The 21,977-nt window shown below is 35.7% G+C and overlaps 1 protein-coding gene across 4 annotated transcripts in view; it reads left to right on the forward strand.

The window, feature by feature from the left end:
* GMPS (guanine monophosphate synthase) overlaps positions 1-21,977 on the forward strand; it is a 76,444-nt gene that overhangs the window by 44,048 nt on the left and 10,419 nt on the right. For all 4 annotated transcript variants that reach the window (XM_025436035.3, XM_025436036.3, XM_025436037.2 and 1 more), the window contains exons 6-12: positions 6,102-6,295; positions 6,545-6,710; positions 11,964-12,115; positions 12,594-12,767; positions 14,204-14,309; positions 17,066-17,181; positions 19,715-19,840. In XM_025436035.3, coding sequence (XP_025291820.1) covers positions 6,102-6,295; positions 6,545-6,710; positions 11,964-12,115; positions 12,594-12,767; positions 14,204-14,309; positions 17,066-17,181; positions 19,715-19,840 — 1,034 coding nt within the window. The remainder of the gene's footprint in view (positions 1-6,101; positions 6,296-6,544; positions 6,711-11,963; positions 12,116-12,593; positions 12,768-14,203; positions 14,310-17,065; positions 17,182-19,714; positions 19,841-21,977) is intronic.

Here is a 21,977-nt window from a genome sequence, read left to right on the forward strand (position 1 = left end):
GAGGTGGGCGGGGAGTGGGGGTGACTGGGTGACGGGCACTGAGGGGGGCACTTGACAGGATGAGCACTGGCTGTTATACTATATGTTGGCAAATTGAACTCTAATAAAAAAAAATACACACACACAAAAAGAAGGGTATAATTTGGGAACAACCGGATGGAAGAGATGTATAGAAGGGCAGAGAACGGGGAAGTGGCGTGGAGCTTCCGTGAAAGTTCCAAGCCTCTAATCACATGATTGTCTTGGCAGCCAGCCCCCATCCTTAGGTGCTTTTCAAAAGCTCTCATCTCTTAGAAAATTCCAAAGGTTTTGGGATCTGTGAGCCAGGAACTGTAATGAAGACCAAATAGAGGTTTCTTAAAAGTTATAATATTGCACCTTGCATCCTCCAAATTTTAGAACGTTGGTTCATTTCACTTTTGTTTAGTTCAAAATAATGCTTCATTTCTCTTAAGATTTCTTCTTTCATCATTGTTACTTAGAAGTCTTTAGTCTCCAAGTGTTTTGAGATTTTCCATCTGTCTTTTGGTTAATGTGATATCTGGTTTAATTCCATTGTAGTCTGAGAACAGACATTGTATGAGTTCTGTTCTTTTAAATTTATTAAGCTGTGTTTTATGTCTCAAAATGTGGTCTGCCTTGGTGAGTGTTCCAAGTGAGCCTGAGAACAATGTATGTTCTGTTGCATGAAGTAATCTATAGATGTCCATTACATCCCAGTTGATTGATGGTATCGTTGTGTCCTTACTGATCTGCTTGTTGGGTCTGTCCATTTCTGATAGAGGGATGTTGAAATCTTCAATTATAACAGCGGATTCACCTATTCTATCACTTTTTGCCTCATGTATGTTGATGATCTGTTGTTATGTGCATATACATTACAGATTACTGTCATCCTTGAGAGTTGACCTCTTTATCATCATATGTGCCCCCTCTTTATTCCTGATAACTTTCCTTGGCCCAGGCCTACTCTGGCTGACATTAATATAGCTCTTCTGCTATCTTTTATTAGCGTTAGCATGATGTACCTTTCTCCATCCCGCCCCCACCCCTTTTTTAAATTGAAGTATAGTTGTCACAGAATGTTATATTAGTTTCAGGTGTACAACATAGTGATCTAACAACTCTGGTCAGCAACTCTATGTATTGCGATGTGCCAGCTACAAGTGTAGCTACCGTCTCTCATCATACAAAGCTATTACAGTAACATTGGTTGTATTCTATACCTTTCATCCCTGCGATTCCACAACTGGAAGCTTGTACCTGTCACTTCCTTTCACCCATTTTGCCCACCCTCCACCCTCTTCCCTTTGTATTTTTGAGTCTGTTTGTATTTTTTTTTTTTTTTTTAGATTCTACATATAAGTGGAACCATTCATCTATTTACTTTTAATCTGTATGTATCTTCATTATTTTTTAAAAATGATTTTATTTATCTGATAGAGCAGGGGAGAAACCATGAACAAGGGGAGGGGCAAAAGGAGAGGAAGAAGCAGGCTCCCCACTAAGCAGGGAGCCCGATGAGGGGCTCTGTCCCAGGACCCTGGGATCATGACCGGAACTGAAGACAGACGCTTAACCAACTGGGCCACCCAGGTGCCCCCCTCTGTGTGTCTTCAAAGTAGATTTCTTGTAGGTAGTATATAATTAGGTTTTGTTTCTTGACAATCTTTCTTTGAATTGGTGCATTTAGACCATTGACATTCAAAATAATTATTGATAACTTGATAATCCATCTTGATAAGGTTGGATTAATATTTATCATATCAGTTACTTCTGTATTTGTTGCTCTTGTTCTTTGTTTCTATTGTCTTCCATTCTTCTACCTTTTGTGGTTTCAATTGAACATTTTATGAGATTCAGTTTTCTCTCAGCACGTCAGTTATACTTCTCTTAGAGAAAGTTGTCCTACATTTTGCAATATACATTTACAACGAATTCACATTCATTTTCAATTTTTATTTATTTATTTATTTATTTATTTATTTATTTATTTATTTATTTATTTATGATAGTCACAGAGAGAGAGAGAGAGGCGCAGAGACAGAGGCAGAGGGAGAAGCAGGCTCCATGCACCGGGAGCCCGATGTGGGATTTGATCCCAGGTCTCCAGGATCGCGCCCTGAGCCAAAGGCAGGCGCCAAACCGCTGCGCCACCCAGGGATCCCCCATTTTCAAATATATTACCCGTGAAGTTGTATAGTGTTAACTTGATAAATCTAGATAAACCTAATTTTTCCCTCCCATTTCTGTCATCCATTTCACTTATACACCAGCATGCCTATGTACACGTGTATGTAACCATATGTAATTGAATACATTGTTGCTGTTATTATTTTGAAGAGAGGGTTATCAGCTCAATTATGAAGAAAAAAGTTTTTATTTTACCTTCATTTATTCCTTCTCTGATATTCTTTTTTTTATGTACACTAAAGTTTCTGACCTTTATCATTTTCCCTCTCTCTAATGAAATTTTTATCATTTCTTACAAGGCAAGTTGGCTGGCAACAAACAACCTCAGTACTTGTCTGAGAGAGTCTTTATTTTTCTTTACTTTTGGATGATAATTTCTCAGGGTACAGAATTTTAAGTTGATGGGTTTTTTTCCCCTCTCAACATATTTTTAAATTTAATTTTTTTAGCTCTTTTAGGATGGACAACATTGTAAGATATTTAAAGTATGCAATGTGCTGATTTGATATAGGTATACATAATAAAAGGAGTTAACTGACACATCCATCACCTCACATATTTGCCTTTTTTTTTTGTGTGAGAATATTTAAGTTCTCTTAACACAGTATTGGGTAATTAAATTTGCTATCAATTATAGTCATGATACTATTAATTGGATCTTCAGACTTTATTTGTCTTACAATTGAAAGTTTGTACCCTTTTTACCAACCTCTCCCTATTTCCCCCCACCAGGCCCTTGCGATCACTTTTCCATTCTCTATTTCTGATTTCAACTGTTTATTGATTGATTGATTCTACATATAAGTGATACTATGCAGTATTTGTCTTTGGCTTATTTCACTTAGCTTTATGTCCTCCAGATTCACCTCTGTTGCTGCAAATGACAGGAGTTCCTTCTTTTTAAAAGCTGAATAGTATTCCACTTTGTGTGTGTATATTATGTTTGTGTTTCTACCTATGTATTTTTCCTTGATCCCTTGATAGACACTTGTTTCCCATGTCCCGTCTGTTGTGAGTAATGCTGCAGTGAACATACAGACATCTCTTTGAGATAATGGTTTCCTGTTCTTTGAATGTGTATCTAGACGTGGGATTTCTGGATCATACAGTAATTCTAGTTTTAATTTTTTGTGGAGCCTCCATACTGTTTTCCATCGTGACTTTTATATTCCCACCAGCAGTTTACAAGGAGTTCCTTTTCTCTGCCTCTTTGCCAGCAATTATCTTGGCTTTTTCATAGTAGACATCCTAATAGGTGTGAGAGGACATCATCATTGTGAATTAGATTTGCATTTCCCTGATGATTAGCGATATTGAGCATTTTTATGTACCTTTTGGCCATTTGTAGGTCTTTTGAAAAATACCTCTTCAAGTCTTTTGCCCATTTTTAAATTGGGCAGTCAGTGGTATTTGTTGTTGTTGTTGATGGTTTCCTTTACTGTACAGAAGCTTTTTAGTTTGATATAATCTCACTTATTTTTTGCTTTTGTTGCCTTTGCTTTTGATGTCAAATCCAAAAAATCATTGCCAAGACAGGTGTCAGGGGGCTTTTTTCCCTGTGATTTCTTCTAGGAGTTTTGTGATTTCAGGTTTTACATTCAAGTCTTTAATCTGTTTTGAGTTGATTTTTGTATATGGTATAAGGTAGGGATTCTGTTTCATTCTTTTGTTTGTGGCTGGCTGGTTTTCTGAGCACCATTTTTGAAGAGACTACCCTTTCCTCACTGTATGTTCTAGGCTCCTTTGTTGTAAATTGGTCATATATACATGAGTTTATTCTGGGCTCTTGATTCTGTTCTTTGGTTTGTGCGTATTAGTCCAATACTGTACTGTTTTGATTACTATCGCTTTGTAATGTAGTTTGAAATCAGGACCTCTGATACCTTGTGCTTTGTTTTGTTTTTTTTCCTCAAGATTGCTTTGGCTCTTTTGTGGTTTGATACAAACTTTAGAATTCCTTTTTTTCTGTCTATGAACAGCCATTGGAATTTTGATAGAGATTGAATTGAATCTGTAGATTGCTTTGGATAGAATAGATATTTCAAGTTTTCTTCTAATCTATATAGGTTATTCATTTATTTGTGCCTTCTTCAGTTTCTTCATTTTCAGTATATAGATCTTTCACCTCTTTGGTTAAGTTTGTTCCTAAATATTTTATTCTTTTTGACGCTATTGTGAATGGGAACATTTTCTTAATTTCTCTGATAGTTTTTTAATTTACAGAAACATAACTGACTTTGATACATGGATTTTTCTATGTCACAGTGTTGCTGAAATATGTTTTTTGTTGTAACAGTTTTTGGTGGAGTCTGTTTGAGAGCTTTGTTTTTTTCTTGATGTAATTATTAATTGCCATAAACTTCTCTCTTAGAATTGCTTTTGCTACATCACATTATCTTTGGTTGTTGTTTCCATTTTTATTTGTCTCAGATTTTTTCTTTTCCTTTTTCCTTTGACCCATTCATTTGTCAACAGCATGTTTTTTAATCTCCACGTATTTATGGATTTTCCAGTTTTGTTTTTGTAATTGATTTCTAGTTTCTTAACCATTGTGGGTGGAAAAGACATTTGATAGGATTTTAATCTTCTTAGATGAGATTGGATTCTGATATATTTTTGAAAGGAGAGACAAAGGAGTTGCTGTTGGATTGCATGTGGAGTTGGGGGAAAAGGAGTATAGTTGAGTTTTAACTCCCGTATTTTTTGGTCCACGCATCCAGAAAGTTGAAGTTTCTGTTCACCTGATGGGAAAGAATGCAGTTATGCAAGTCTGTATACAACTCAAGATGCTGGGTGCCTGGGTGGCTCAGATGGTTAAGTGTCTGCCTTCGGCTCAGGTCATGATCCCAGGGTCCTAGAATTGAGCCCAGTATTGGGATTCCTGCTCAGTGGAGAGCCTGCTTCTCCCTCTCCCCCTACCCCTCCCTCCTGTTCATTCTTTCTCTCTCCCTCTTTCTCCATCTCAAATACATTAAAATCTTAAAAAAAATTCAAGATGCCTTATTAAACATAGAAATAAAGGTATGAGTAGGCAGTTGTCTAAGTCTAGACTGTAGAGTAGAAAACTGGGCTAGAGGTATAAAGTTGGGGGTATACTATCATATGGATACAATGTAAAGTCATGAGAGTTTAGATCTCAATGTATGGAGAAGAGACTTAAGGGCTGAGTATTGGGTAACTTTCATGTGTAGAGATGGATAAGATGAGGAGGAACCAACAAAGATTAAGAAGGATCAGACAATGAACCCAGAGAGTGGTGTCCTAGAATCCAAGGAAAGAAAATGTGAGGTTCTTTAGTATAGTAGAATGACTATGAGTTTGGGAGCCTGCTAGGCCTGATTTAATTACTTAACTAGCTGTAACTTTTCTTGGTATCTCAGAGCCATAAACAGGGGTAACGCATGCACAAGTAAACATCTGGCCTAACATCTGTTGCTTAGATAATAATTTGTCAGAAACACATTAGTCAAATCCACAAAGTTACATTTGTGGTTGATAGTATCTAAGAAAGGGATACTTAGCATATTCTGACAGGCCTAATATATGAGGTTCTTCTAATACATAAAATTGATAGCTGCATATTGCATGAGAAAGCCATGTGGGATTGAGAGCCAAAATTGAGTTATCATTGTGTTAAATAATCTGGGTGGAGAAGTGAAAGTACTAGGAAATAATCTCTGTAGGACTTAATTCACTGTCCTGTGTAGTTCATTAATTGCTATATAAGGACTTTTAAAGAAAAAATGTGGCCTTGCAGTTTGTTTTGTGTGTCTTTTTTCCTGTAAAAATGCACTAATTTGTATCCATTTTCACATTTATAGAGGAAATTGTGAGGAATTACTGTGGGTACTTAGTTGAGTCTTCAAACATGAAAAAAATTTTAATTTGTGATTATTTTCTCTATAAAGGTATAGCAAATGAATCTAAAAAATTATATGGAGCACAGTTCCACCCTGAAGTTGGCCTTACAGAAAATGGGAAAGTAATACTGAAGAATTTCCTCTACGATATAGCTGGGTGCAGTGGGACCTTCACCGTGCAGAACAGAGAACTGGAGTGCATTCAAGAGGTCAAAGAGAGAGTAGGCACATCAAAGGTTTTGGTAAGGAATTTACATCTGAAAGTCTACAAATTTATGTCATTGTTAGAGCTGACTTTGTCGCCATAGCCCTTCACTGTTGACTGGCTGATGGGCCGTTGTGTGAGTTGCACTGTTTCGAGGTGCTTTTTCAGTTACTGTGTATCCTTTTGGTAAAAACTTTTTAATGGTAAAGGTTTAAGAAGATAGTTTTTATTTTATTTTCTTGCTTATTGTACTCAGCTTGATTTTTCTTTTAATTTCATCTTGTAGGTTTTACTCAGTGGTGGAGTAGACTCAACAGTCTGTACAGCTTTGCTGAATCGTGCTTTGAGCCAAGATCAGGTCATTGCTGTGCACATTGATAATGGCTTTATGAGAAAACGAGAAAGCCAGTCTGTAGAAGAGGCCCTCAAAAAGCTTGGAATTCAGGTCAAAGGTATTCATGAATCCCTTGAGTGAGCTCGTCGCCTTAACCATGTACAGGTTTCTAGGGCGCCTGGATGCTCTAGTCATTTGAGTGTCCAATTTATGATTTTTGGCTCAGGTCAGGATCTCAGGGACATAGGATCAAGCCCTGCCTCCTGTTCCACCCAGTGGGGAGTCTGCTTGAGGTTCTCTCTCCCTCTGCATGTTTTTTACTTTTACATTATAATTATCTGGTTCATGAGGGGTCCCAGGATAAATTTTAAAACTGTTGATAACTCTTTTTTTTTTTTTTTAAGATTTTATTTATTTATTCCTGAGAGACAGAGAGAGAGAGAGAGAGAGAGAGAGAGAGAGAGGCAGAGACATACAGGCAGAGGGAGAAGCAGGCTCCATGCAGGGAGCCTGACGTGGGACTGGATCCCTGGTCTCCAGGATCAGGCCCTGGGCCGAAGGCAGGCCCTAAACCGCTGAGCCACCGGGGGATCCCCTGTTGATAAGTCCCAATGTTATATGCATATCAGTAGAATTCCATCTACCATCCTATTCTCTTCTACTCATTCTCTTTTTGAATTTTCTTTTCCGATCCATAATATTATTTATGCATGAGAATTTCTAAGTCTTCCTACAATAAGTATGGATGTACAGATTATTTTATAAACTGAAAGACTTATACAGAGGAGTGAAGAGTTTATGGTCACTTTTTTTTCTAGTTTTATTGAGGAATAATTGATATACATTACTGTATAAGTTTAAGGCTACAGTATGATGATTTGATTTTTACATATATTTTGAAAGAATTGTCACAAATGTCTGAGTTAACTTCCATATTCTCATACAGGGACAATAAAAAGGAAAAAAATTATTATTTTTATTTTATTTTTTTTTTGGAAAAAAATTATTATGTGAACTCTTAGGGTTTACTTTCAACTCTTCTGTATATCAACCAGCAGTATTACCTGTAATCGTCATGTTTAATGTAGCGTTTTTACTTATTTATCTTGTAACTGGAAGTTTATACTTTTTAACCACCTTCTTCCAATTCCCCTTCTCCACATCCCCCACCTCTGATAACAAGTCTGATTTCTTTTTCTATGAGTTTCATTTTTTAGGTTCTTTTTTTTAAAATTAATTAATTTATTTTTAAATTTTTTAGGTTCTTTTTTTTTAATTTTTTAGGTTCTAAATATTATAAGTGAGATCATACCATATTTGTCTTATTTTACTTAGCATATTGCCTTTAAGGTCCATGTATGTTGTCACAAATGGTAGGGTTTCCTTGTTTTTTTTATGGATGAATAATTTTCCATAGTATGTGTGCACGCGCACACACACACACACACACACACACACACACATATGTACACCACATCTTTATTCATGTATTGATGTACTTAAGTGGTTTCCATATCTTAGCTATTGCAAATAATGCTGCTATGAGTATGGGAGTGCAGATATCTGAGTGTTTTCATTTCCTTTGGGTATATCTCCAGAAGTGGAATTACTGGATCACATGTTATTTTTATTTATAATTTTTTGAGGATCCTTTGTCTTAAGAAGGATTTCATTTTATTTTTAGAGAGAGATTGTGAGTGGCTGGGGGCAGGCAGAGGGAGAGGGGGAGAGAGAATTCTAAGCAGACTCCACGTTGAGCATGGAGCCCAACATGGGACTCTATCTCACAACACTGAGACGTGACCTTTTTTTATTTTTTTTTAATTTTATTTACTTATGATAGTCATACAGAGAGAGAGAGGCAGAGACATAGGCAGAGGGAGAAGCAGGCTCCATGCACCAGGAGCCCAATGTGGGATTTGATCCCGGGTCTCGAGGATCGCGCCCTGGGCCAAAGGCAGGCGCCAAATCGCTGCGCCACCCAGGGATCCCAGCTTTTATTATCTCTTATCTTGATCATGGCCATTCTAACAGGTATGAGGTGATATCTCATTGTGGTTTTAATTTGCATTTCCCTAATAAGTAGTGATATTGAGCATCTTTCTAGGTACCTATTGTCCTTTTGTATATCTTCTTTTGAGAAATGTCTGTTCAGGTCCTCTGTCCATTTTTTGATTGAGTAATTTGTGTTTTTCCTGTTGAATTTTATAAATTCTGTATATACTTTGGATATTAAACCTTTATCAGAAATATGGCTTACAGATATTTTTCCCCATTCTGTAGATTCTTTTTTTTTTAATCTTTTCTTTTGCTGTTCAGAAATTATTTTACTATTAAAGATTTTGAGAGAGAGAAAGCATGAGCAAAGGAGGAGGGGCAGAGGGAGAAGCAGACTCCCCACCTGAGCAGGGAGCCTGATCCAGGGCTCAGTTCCAGGACTCTGAGATCATGACCTGAGTCGAAGGCAGATGCTTAGGCTACTGAGCAACGTAGGCACCCCTGCAGAAGTTCTTTAGATTGATGTAGCCTCACTTGTTCATTTTTGTTCATACTTTAGGTGTCCTCTAAAAACTCATTACCAAGACCCATGTCAAGGAACATTATTCCTATATTTTCTTCCAGGGGTTTCATGGTTTCAAGTCTTATGTTTAGGTTTTTAATCTATTTTGAGTTAACTTTTCTGAGTAGTAGAAGATATGGGTCCAGTTTATTCTTTTACATTGCATATCCAGTTATTCCACCATGATCTATTGAAGAGACTGTCTTTTCTCTATTGAGTATTCTTGGCTCCCTGTCAAATATTAGTTGACTATATATGCTTGGGTTTATTCTGGGCTCTTGATTCTCTTCCATTTGTTTGTATGTTTTCATGCCAGTACCATACCATTTGGTGATAGTTTTACAGTATAGCTAGAAATCCAGAACTGCGATGCTTCCTGCTTTGTTGTCCTTTCCCAGGTCTTTTGTGGTTATATATACATTTTGGGAGTGTCTTTTTCTATCCCTTGGTATAGTGATTATGTTGACTCTATAAATGGCTTTTGGTAGTATTGACATTTAAACAGTATTTTTCCTGTCCATGAACATGGATATCCATCCATTTATTTATGTTGTCTTTGATTTCTTGCATCAATCACTTGTAGCTTTCATAGTAGACATCTTACACTTTCTTGATTTTATTTCTAAGTATTATTACTTTTGGTACTGTTGTAAATGGGATTGATTTCTATATTTCTAATTTTGGAAAATTTGTTATTGGTGTATAGACACACTACTGATTTTTATATGTTAATTTTGTATCCTATAACTTTACTGAATTCACGGATCAGACCTAACAGTTTTTGGTTGAGTTTTATGGTTTTACGGTTTTCTATTAAATTATGTTATCTGCAAATACAATTTAATTTTTTCCTTTCCAATTCTGATAGCTTTTATTTCTTTTTCTTGCCTGATTGTTCTAGCTGGGACTTCAATATTTATGTTGAATAGGAGGAATAGTGAGAGTGGGCACTCTTGTCTTGTTCCTTGTCTTAGAGGGAAAGCTTTTACCTTTTCACCATTGAGTAAGTTATAACCTGCGGGCTTATTGTATGTGGTCTTTCTTTCTTTCTTTTTTTTTTTTTTTTTAATATTTTACTTATTTATTCATGAGAGACACAGAGAGAGAGAGAGGCAGAGAGGCACAGGGAGAGGGAGAGGCAGGTTCCCTGTGGGGAGCCCCATGTGGGACTTGTTCATAGGATCCAGTATCACGCCCTGAGCCAAAGGCAGTCACTCAACCACTGATCCACCTGGGCATCCCATATATGGCCTACCTTATGTTGAGATGTGCTCCTTCTCTGCCTAATTTGTTGAGTATAATCACTTTTTTTTTTTAAGTCCACTAGTAAACTACTTAGGTTTTAACTGTATTTATATTTGTAGCTTTTATATATTTTTTTAAGTTCATTTATTTATTTTAGAGCATACATGAGCCGGTAAGCCAGGGGAGGGTCAGAGGAAGAGGGAGAGAAGCAGACTCCCTACTGAGTATGGAGCCCAGTGTGGGGGCTTGATTTTAGAACCCTGAGGTTCTGATCTGAGCCAAAATCAAGAATCAGATGCTTAACCCACTAAGCCACCCAGGTGCCCCTGTCTTTCATACTTTTTAAAAACAAAGTGTGATCAATAATATATTGAAATCAAGTCCATACCCTAATGATACAAACCATACATATTATTGAATTAGAATTGATGCCAGAAGGTTAAATATAAAATGAACGCTTGGAGTTAATCATAAAGTGAAGATGAGTCTCTTTCTTTTTTGAAACGTCACTAAAATAACATTACAGGTGTAAAACAAGTGTAATGCCACAAGAACAAGGAATAGAGGAGGTGATAGTAGTCTGATGGTCTTACAAAATGTTGGAAGGTGGAAAGAAGATAATACGGATTTTCTCTGATAAGTAAATGACCCTTGACCCTTAAGTTTCAGGATCCCTCACTAGCCTTCACTAGGATTTTGGAAAAAATCCTGTAATGGGTCCTTGTAGTGTCTTTACATAGTCATACGTTGTTAAAGATGCAAATAAGATATTTTAATAATCCCCAATTTACTGGTATTTCTCAGTGAAGTAGCCAGCTGTATTTCAGTGAAATTCACTAGTTGTTCAGCCTTACTACCAAATAGAGATCTTATATTTAAAGTACTTTGCTCTTTAAAAATAAAAGGATAGCCAGCAATTGCTAAATATGTGTTGATAAACATCAGTTTTTAAGAGACTGGTTAATTCAATGGACGGTTCTGAGGACCTTGATTCTTGTATACGAACCACTGCTTTCAGTTCCCTTGGGGCTGTGCTTGTTTGTTCCTTTGGCTTTTGCTTGGTGCTCTGGTAGGGCACTGAATCCAGGGAAAGCAACCAGCATAGTGTATGATGTCATGGCCTTAGATTACTAAATGCCACAGGATTCTCAAAAACAAACAAACAAATAAACAAACAAACAAACAAACCACCAAAAAGTAATGAGTACCTATGTCTGGACTCTGTTAATCATGATTTATTAGTAGTTCTGTAATATGTAGGGAGGGTAAGGGTGATCGAAAGATCCACCCAGGTTTTCTTTCTGTAGTTTGACCCATTATTTATGTTTTTTAAAAATCTTCTAGTTTTAAAACATGCATCTTGGGGTAGCCCTGATGGTTCAGTTGTTTGGCGTCGCCTTCAGCCCGGGGTGTGATCCTGGAGACCTGGGGTCGAGTCCCAAGTCAGGCTCCCTGAATGGTGCCTGCTTCTCCCTCTGCTTGTGTCTGTGCCTCTTTCTCTGTCTCTCATGAATAAATAAATTAAATCTTTAAAAATAATAAAACATGCTTCTCTTTCTTCCTCAGTGATAAATGCGGCTCATTCTTTCTACAATGGAACAACAACTTTACCAATATCAGATGAAGATAGAACTCCACGAAAAAGAATTAGCAAAACACTAAATATGACAACAAGTCCTGAAGAGAAAAGAAAAATTATTGGGGATACTTTTGTTAAGGTATCTTCCTAATATCTACAATGTGTACTGTTTTTGATGTGAATTTTAATATTTATTTTTCCTTGTCTTTATATCAAATAAATTTGCTGACTAATTTTTATTGTTTTTTGGTTAAGAATTTTGGTGTATGTTACTATGACACTAACTGGTAGAAACGGTTTTATGTTTTAAAAAACATGTATACTTGGTAGGCTCTTATTGTAACTACTTAAGAATAGCAATTTCAGTTGATATAAGACTTTAGTTCTTTGGGTATTTCAATGGTTAGTTATCAGGCTTTTGAATATTTGCCTATCTTTATGAATATTTTTAAAGCATATGTTCTTAAAAGAATTTATTTTGGGAGTTGGTGTAGATTTTATCTCTTGGTCAGTATTGCAAAAGGATTCTGAGAAATCTTGCAAAAAGCATAAAAAAGACTTTGCTATCTTTTTTAAAGATTCATCTCTTAAAAGACTTTTACTCCTCTCGATTATAGATTGCCAATGAAGTAATTGGAGAAATGAACCTGAAACCAGAGGAAGTTTTCCTTGCCCAAGGTACTTTACGGCCTGATTTAATTGAAAGCGCATCCCTTGTTGCAAGTGGCAAAGCTGAACTCATCAAAACCCATCACAATGACACAGAGCTTATCAGAAAGTTGAGAGAAGAGGTAAAAGCTTATAAGAACTTTGCCATAAAATCTTTCTCTCTCCCACCCTCCCTGAATCATTTTTAAATGTACAGTTCAGTAATGATAAGCGTATTTACATTGTTGTGAGACAGATCTCCTCAAGTTTTTCATCTTGTAAAACTGAACCTTTATACCCCTTGAACAGCAGCTGCTTTGTTCTCCTTCTTTCCAGCTCTTAGTAATCACCATTCTACTGTCTGTCTCCGTGGATTTGACTACTTTAGATACTCTGTATAAGCGAAGTCATACAGCATTTGTCTTTTTGTGACCGGCTTATCTCATTTAGCATAAATCCTCAAGGTTCATCCGTGTTGTAACACGTGACAGGATTTTCTTCCTTTTTAAGGCTAATATTTAGTTGTATGTATATACACATTGTTTATCCACTTATCTGTCAATGGACATTTGGGTTGCTTCTACTTTTTGGCTATTGTGAATTGTGGTGCTACAAACGTGAGTTGATAGATATGTTTTGGAGACCCTGTTTTCAGTTTTTTTGGTTATATACAAGAAGTGGTATTGCCAGATCAAATGGTAGGTTTTTTTTTTTTTAAGATTTTATTTTTGAGTAATCTCTACAGTCAACATGAGGCGTGAATTTACAACCCCAAGATCAAGAGTTGCGTGCTCTACTAAGTCAGACCAGCACTCCTTGGTAGTTCTATTTTTAATTTTTAAAAGGAACCTAATGTTTCCATAATAGTTACATCATATTATAATCTACCAGCAATGTTCCAATTTGTCCACACTTCACCAACAATTGTTATTTTCTCACTCTCTATTTCTTTCTTTTATTATTATTATTTTTTTGTGATTCACACCCATTAAAATGGCTACTATCTGTATAGTGGCATCTCATTGTGGTTTTGATTTGCATTTTCTTAATAACTAATGATGTTGAGCATCTTTTCATATGCTTATTGGCCATTTGTATATCTTCTTAGGAAAAATGCCAGATCTTTTGCACATTTTTAATTGGTTTATCTTTTTATTACCGAATTGTAAGTGTTCTTTATACACTCTATAGGTTCTTTATCAGATAGGAGTAGGTCGTCTTTTCGCTTAATGGTGTTATTTGGAGAGCTTTAATTTTGAGACACTAGTATATTTTCTGATGCCTTGTATTCTAATGAGAGTTAGATCGGAGATGGTGGGTAGGGCGGCTCCTCTGATTTATTTATATTTGAAAGGTTTATATTTAAAATGTGTTTTAAAGAGAAGTATGAAGATCAGTAAAATATTCATCTAATTTCTTATGAACACATGGAAGAAAATACTTTAAAATATGAAATTTTAAAAAATGTTTTTTTAAATTTAAGGTGAGAGACAGCAGGAAAGGCCTATAATTTGTTACTCTTTATTTTCCATGTCCTTTCCATTTCTAATTTGTATTAATTGGCTTTTTCCCTCTGTAGGGAAAAGTAATAGAACCTCTGAAAGATTTTCATAAGGATGAAGTAAGAATTTTAGGCAGAGAACTTGGACTTCCAGAAGAGTTAGTTTCCAGGCATCCATTTCCAGGTAAAAATAAATAAATAAGTAAATAAATAGAACTGATTGCTTGATTTGTCATTAAACCTTCATGTTGAAGAAAAATCAATTCAGACAATTTTGAAATAACTTTTTATCTCAGGGAATATATAACTTTAGAAAAAGGTGTAGGTAGGGTACAAAAGTCTTCTTAGTATCTATTGTGTATACTTCATTTTCTTACATAATCATTTTCCATTGTATTTACACCACCCCAGTGAGTCTGGGCTATGATGTTGCCATCAGATAAGAAAACCAAGGCATGGGGTATTTTAGTAACATTTGCCACACAGTTTTTTACAAGTCTTAATTTACTTCTTATTTTAGACAGAGAGCAAGCATGTGCTTGCCAGCAGGGAGAGAAGCAGAGGGAGAGAATCAAGCAGGCTGCATGCCCAGTTTGGCAGCCCAGAGTGGGGTTAGGATATGACCTGAGCTGAAATTAAGAGGCAGACACTTAACAAGCTGAGTCACCTAGGTGCCCCACATTGTCACACAATTCTTAGTGTTAGAACTGTGATTTATATGTTCTTTCTACTATACCGTGATGGCTTCCATGGAAGTCCAGGTTAAAATGTGGTTCTCTGAAATCCTAATCCAATGGTTGTCTTGTCTGAATGAATGAATTAACTTTTTTTTCATAGTGCTATATGTAAGTAATTCATGAACAAATAAAAAATATTCAGTTTAAGTAGTCATTTGCTGCAATCATGTAGAAAGATAACTAGAGATAGTATTTCTTTAAAGTTAAGACTGAGAGTCGTAACATTGTTTTCATTATAATTTCTTGAGTTTGGTAAGTCTTAGACCTCATTTTCTGGCTCTTTATAATAGTCATTATGTGACGAGTTGAGAGAATGGTCTAATTAAATTCAACAACATAGTAAAAGTTAACATTTCTTAAGTACTAAGATGTGCTAGGCTTTCTGCTAATTATTTTACACATACTGTCTTATTTGATCCTCGATAAAACTACCATCTATTTATAGATGAGGAAATTTTGGGGATGGAGCCCAATTTGCCAAAAGTTAATGCAGATTAGGTTTGGAGCTGGAATTCTAGCCTTGATAATCTCTCCTCAGAGCTTGTACTCGTGAATACCATGTTGGTCCTGTAAGCAGCGTGACAGAGGTATATAGCTCATGTAGTAGTTAGCACTGTTTGTATCAGTAAACTTCAAATTTGGGAATTTAAGGTGTTCTATCTAAACATTGTGTTGGCAAAGAATCGTGTGTGAATGTAACGGAGAGAGCCCAAGTGGTCCTGTGTCCTTGGTCATCATTTCACTAGATTCACTTGTCTTTTAAAAGCCTATTTTATGTATAGGATTTTTTATTAAAGATTTCTTTGGTAAAAAATATTTAGTTGCTTTTAAAAAGATTAGGCATACTATTTACCTTTTAAGCTGTTTATTCTACAGATGAAGAATAGAACTGGGGAGTTAATGGAACATGGCTAAGGTTTTGTCTATAATCAGCTGTCTCATGGGATGCCCTTTCTGTTATAGTAAAGAAGCAGAATAATTTTTTTTTTTAATAGATCCATGTCATTTTGTATTCATCCTTCTAAGAAGTTGGTGAAATAGAAATACCAGTTCACATTTTTGGAATTAAACAGTTTGTTGTCCTTTTTTTTTTGAACAGCAGATTCTTCTTCCTAAAATTAGATTGGTAGTTGAACCCAGGTGGTGAATAATAAGGTGGTTCATTACGTTGTTCTCTTTATTTTTCTATATATTTAAAAATTGCTTTGATAAGTTTAAAAAAATGAGCACCTATATTGTGAATTAATATTTATTGGAGAATTTTGTGACATTTCATACATGGACTATAAAAAATGGAAATCATTGATGTAGAGAGAAAGCATTTTATTTTATTTTTTTTTAAACTTTTTTCACGAATCTTTTTTTTTTTTTTTAATTTTTTATTTATTTATGATAGTCACAGAGAGAGAGAGAGAGAGAGAGAGGCAGAGACATAGGCAGAGGGAGAAGCAGGCTCCATGCACCGGGAGCCCGACGTGGGATTCGATCCCGGGTCTCCAGGACCACACCCTGGACCAAAGGCAGGTGCTAAACCGCTGCACCACCCAGGGATCCCCAAGAGAGAAAGCATTTTAAAAAATGATCTGTTAGGGGATCCCTGGGTGGCTCAGCGGTTTAGCGCCTGCCTTTGGTCCAGGGTGTGGTCCTGGAGACCCGGGATCGAGATCTGCATCGTGCTCCCTGCACAGAGCCTGCTTCTCCCTCTCCCTGTGTCTCTGCCTGTTTCTCTCTCTCTCTATGTCTATCATGAATAAATAAATAAAATCTTAAAAAAAAAAAAAAAAGATCTGTTGGATGGGAAAACTAATGGTTACATTTGAAATTAAACACTTAAAAAAAACTTTAAAGTAGTGGGGCTCAGTTGGTTGGGTCTCTGACTCTTGGTTTCAGCTTGGGTTGTAGTCTTGGGATCCTGGGATCAGCCCCCTAGTTGGTCTCCATGCTCAGCAGGGAGTTCTCTCTTCCCTCCCTCCACCCCTCCCCCCTGCCCATGTGCTCCCTCCCATAGATAAATAACCCCCCCCCCCCCCAAAAAAAAGAAAACGTAAAATGGTTGTATGTCAGTTGTATGTCAGTAAAACTGGAAAAAACTTACAGTGGCAAATGGAGTTTAATTTTTGGAAGGATTTTATATTGGAAACAGTGATATTTTTGTATTAGATATAAAACTTATATTAAGTACCATTGTTACTATTCTCTTTAGGTCCTGGCCTGGCAATCAGAGTAATATGTGCTGAAGAACCTTATATTTGTAAGGACTTTCCTGAAACCAACAATATTTTGAAAATAGTAGCTGATTTTTCTGCAAGTGTTAAGAAGGTAATAATTTGCATTGAATTTGTATATTAGAGGAGCTTTAAATAAACACAGCTCATCAATATAAGGAATTGAATAGATAATTGTAGTATTCTAGTATTTACAATGAATTTATTAGTTTCATTTTTTGAAAATTCAGAGTAATATAACATGTTAAATGACTATAAAGAAAATATTCTACAGAGACTTGTAAATCCAGACTTCCCTTTTCAGCCTTACAACAGATAAGATACCTGGAATCCCTAAAAAATGCTAGATATGAAAGGGTGTTTTTTTTTTTAATTTTTTTTAAAGATTTATTTATTTATTCATGATAGACACATAGGGAGAGAGGTGGAGACACAGGCAGAGGGAGAAGCAGGCTCCATGGAGGGAGCCCGATGTGGGACTCAATCCCGCGACTCCAGGATTACGCCCTGGGCCGAAGGCAGGCGCCAAACCGCTGAGCCACCCAGGGATCCCCCTGAAAGGGTGTTTAAAAATATTTTAGAGGTGCCTGGCTGGCTCAGTTAGTAGAGCATGTAACTCTTGGTCTTGGGTTATGAGTTTGAACCTCATGTTGGATTTAAAAAAACTTAAAAATATTTTATATGTAAAAAAAATAATTATATGTAGCACAAGAAAATGAGGGAAAACTTTTTTTTTTTTTTGGAAAACGTTTTAACTCCAAACTAAACTGAGGATGATGAGTGTTAGTCTCCCAGTCCTTCTATAGATTTGGTGCCTAAATTCATAATCTTTGTGGTCTGAAAAACTTAAAGCTAAGAATTTAAAATGGACCTTGGTTGGTAGTGCCTCCAGGTGTCAGGGTTAGCAATGTAAATTCTTTCCAGAGTGTCTTAAGGCCTTAAAATATCTCCACACATAGGGTTCCAGTGAATATATATGAACTTAAGTTGCAAAATACATGTTGAAATAAGGTAACATGAATGAGAACTAGTCGAAAAAACCGACAGGACAAGACCCTCAAACACTTCAGATACTGGAATTAGTATAAAGTATGTAGAATTAAAAGAAGCAATTGATAATAAGAATAAGGTATATGAAAAAAGAAAAAAAAAGAATAACGTATATGGTAAAAAAACTACCCAGATGACTTGGGCAGCTTTGAAAAAAATTAAGTTCCGGGAATGAAAATAACTGAAATTAAAAACAACTAAAGAAACAAGTAATGAACTAAAAGACTGATGATAAATTATCCAGAGATCAGAACAAAGCTTTAAAGAGAAGATAATTACAAGAGAGGTTAAAACAGAATGAAAAGGTCAACTTTAACATATCCCTAGGAGGAGATAATAGACAAACCTGTTTGAATTCTTCCACAGGATGAAAGATACCATGCCTCAGATTCAGGAAATGTAACCCATCTCATTTAGGCTAATGGTAAAAAAATTGATACCTAGTAGGCATACCTAGCAAAGCTGCAGACTGCCGAAGACAAAGCAACTGCAGAGGAAAGATTGATTACCCTTTGAAGGAAAGACTGTCATACTGAAAGCACAGTAAAAGCAAGAATATTTCAAAGTGCCATGAAAAAATAATTGTGAATAGTGAACAAATGAGCTGTCTCCTAAGAACTAGGGCAAATGAAGACATTTTTAGATAAACCATTTACTACCAGTAGTCCAGTACCTGCGGACCTAAAGGCAGTAGTTCTCAACCTGAAACCAACATGGGCTATATAATAAAAATAATCTCTAGTTTATAAAGATATTATAACAATATACAGCTAAAAAAGCATACAAGCCACAAGTAATTGGAGGTAAAGCATTCAAAAATGCTTGTACTGTTTGCTAGTAGAGAGAGATTGATTCTCTTTTGTTAAGTATCCATGTTAACACTTAAGGGGAACTGCTAAAAGAAGAAAAATACAGGGTTTAACCTCAAAACCAGTAGAAGGGAGATAAATGAGCTGGGAAAAATAATTTAGAAGAATGTAAGAGAAGTAAGAGAAGAGAAAGAAACCTAAAAACTGGGACAAATAGAAATTGCTGAATAAAATGGTAGGATGAAATCCAACCATATTATTAACACACAGTTATTTAAAAGGACTCACGTGGCTAGTTATAACATAGATTGCCAAACTAGATTGAAAAGTAAAATCTAATTCTAGTCTGTTTACCTAAGGATAGAAGGAGTGAAAGGAAGAGTGGAAGAGCATACCAGGCAAATAGACCAAAAAAAAAAAAAAAAAAAAAAAGTGGGTAGAGATCTATTAATTTTAGATGAAGGTGACTTTATGGTAAAAAGTTTTATTATAAGGAAAAGATTTAACTCTTTTGACTTTTTGAGGTGTGTCCCTACTGGTAACAATTTAATCCCTGAAGTAGGGATTGAACTTCCCTTCTCATTGCCCTGGCCCTCCGGAGTGAAATTCTGATGTGTACTGAGTAGCACGCACAAGTCAAAGAGGAATGTCTAATAGGATCCATTGCTGGAAGCCTGGAAGTGTAGCTATGTAAGACAGTCATGGGTACCAAAAGAATACCTTATTTCTTGAAACCTTAAGAAATTAATGTCTGTCTGGTTTTCTCAGCCGCATACACTGTTACAAAGAGTCAAAGCTTGTACCACTGAAGAGGATCAGGAGAAGCTGATGCAAATTACAAGTTTGCATTCATTGAATGCCTTCCTGCTGCCAATTAAAACTGTGGGGGTGCAGGTGAGTTGTGTGAGTTCATTGATCTGTGACATAGCTTTTCGCACTTTACTCTTTCCACTAATATTGAAATATGAAAGTATATATACCAAACTTAGAAATGTAAAAAGGCAGTGTTTTGTAGAGTGTCTTTCTTTCTTATTATTTATTTATTTATTTATTATTTATTTATTTATTTATTTATTTATTTATTTATTTTAGAATGTTTTATGGAGCGAATTAGGTTATAGGAACTAAACATTCAGGCTGAGATTTTTGTAAGTTTGGGAACATCTGTCATCTCTAACCAAAAGTAAAAATTCAAACAGTGGTTTGCTCTAGGGTTGGCTTGCTTGCTTCTGCCTTGAAGGGCAGGCTTCTTTGTCTAAAAATGTACTGTGACTTTAGAAGTGGTTGTTACCTACAAGAAGGTGGCCCCGGATGAACATGTTACACTATTTAGGTCTTGCTCTCAGCTTGTGTGTTCCTTTCTGCGTCTTCAACATGTGTGTCTGAGCTGTGATCATGTACAACTAGCATTTTTATATTTATTGTTCATTCTTTCTAATTGTAAGAGCGTGTGAAGATAATACGGTTTTCACTTTTAAAATGTTATTTATAAATGAAGTTCTTTATATGCTTCTCAGGTGATTTTCTGGGGAAAAGCTTGGAGGGTAGGGAAGTTTCTTTTCTGTTAGGATTTTTAGTTAAGTGTAAACTAGAAAAGGTGTCAATAATTCAGTGTAAAATGGTATGAATGCCAGTTATTGGGCCTGCCTTATTTGTGGCAAGAAATTAACTCTGTTTTAGAGATTACTCATCTGAAACTTGGTAAATATACTCTTTTTTTTAAACACATGAAGTTGAGTGCACCAGTTTAAATTCTTCCTTCTCCTGAATCCATATAGCTCTGTCTGTAAATGAGACAATAGAAATTCATTGTTACCTGTAAAGTATTCTAGTTCATAGAAATGATAGTTGCAGTTATTTTGAACATTTTCCCTCTTCCTCTTTATTTGTAAAGGCCATATATGAAAGCTATGTATATTCTTTTAAAATCACTATTAAAGTAGTAATAACCTTCTCTGGAATTGTAGAAATCACTTTCTTTCCGTGGTGTTTGGTTATCTCATCATATGCAGTTCATTTTGAGATTGATGCTGTTACTTACAGGCGGGTATTGCCCTACTATAAAAATAGAAGAGCAGATAAGTTACTTAATTTGTGAAAGTTTTTCCAGTCCGAAGAACTTACAGAGAACTTCCAACTCTGTGTACTAACTCCTGCTAGGCAAGAAGTTGAATTGAATTAGTTCCCCACTCCTCTTTTTAAATAGGCATTCTAGATAACGTTAGATGAATAGATGTTGGAGGTGGTTTGTTAGATGAATGACTTTTTAAAGAATGAGGCTTATTCAGGTTCTACTACTTTTTTCATCAAAATAAGTTTCTTCTGTTGTTAGATGTCTTACTTTATTCTAGTCTCTTATGCTATTGAGGGTGAGACTCTTGCAAGCCCAGAAAAAAAATGATAATTCGTGGTTAGTATAACAATGTAGTTTATTTCCTAAATACCAAAATAAGCCATATGTGTCAAAAATAGTAAATAAATAAAAATTCAGTACATTTAGAGTAATTTTACCTTTGCCTATTCTCCAGTTGTGTTGTAGGTCTTTCCAGAAACATTAATAGATGCCCATTGTCATCTTTGTCCTTTTAACTTGACATCGCGAACTTCTTATCTTTGCATGCCATTACAAGTAGATTATTATTCTTATTAACCTACAGTATGTATTCTGCGTATGGCTATACCGTAATTTAATCATATGCCTCCCTACCAATGGATATTTAAACTGTTTCAGTTTTTCATTATTATAGGCATTTCAGCAAGTAATACCTTAATTTTTTAAGCAGTTATTCATGCTTCTATAAGATCCTGTCCTGAATTAAAGAGCATCATTTTAAACTTTGATAGATACTATCAAATTAGCATTCATGTAGTCTGAATTCTCATATGCTCGGTATAGTGGCTGGTAGGTAATTAGCTGATGAATTTTAAAAATTGCTTATTTTAGTTTAACTATTTTTTTTTTCATTAAGCGAGTTACTTGGATTAAAAAGGGTAAAGGAGGGGCCCCTGGGTGGCATAGTTGGTTAAGCAT

The sequence above is a fragment of the Canis lupus genome, chromosome 23 (genome assembly GCF_003254725.2).
Source record: "Canis lupus dingo isolate Sandy chromosome 23, ASM325472v2, whole genome shotgun sequence".
NCBI lineage: Eukaryota > Metazoa > Chordata > Mammalia > Carnivora > Canidae > Canis > Canis lupus.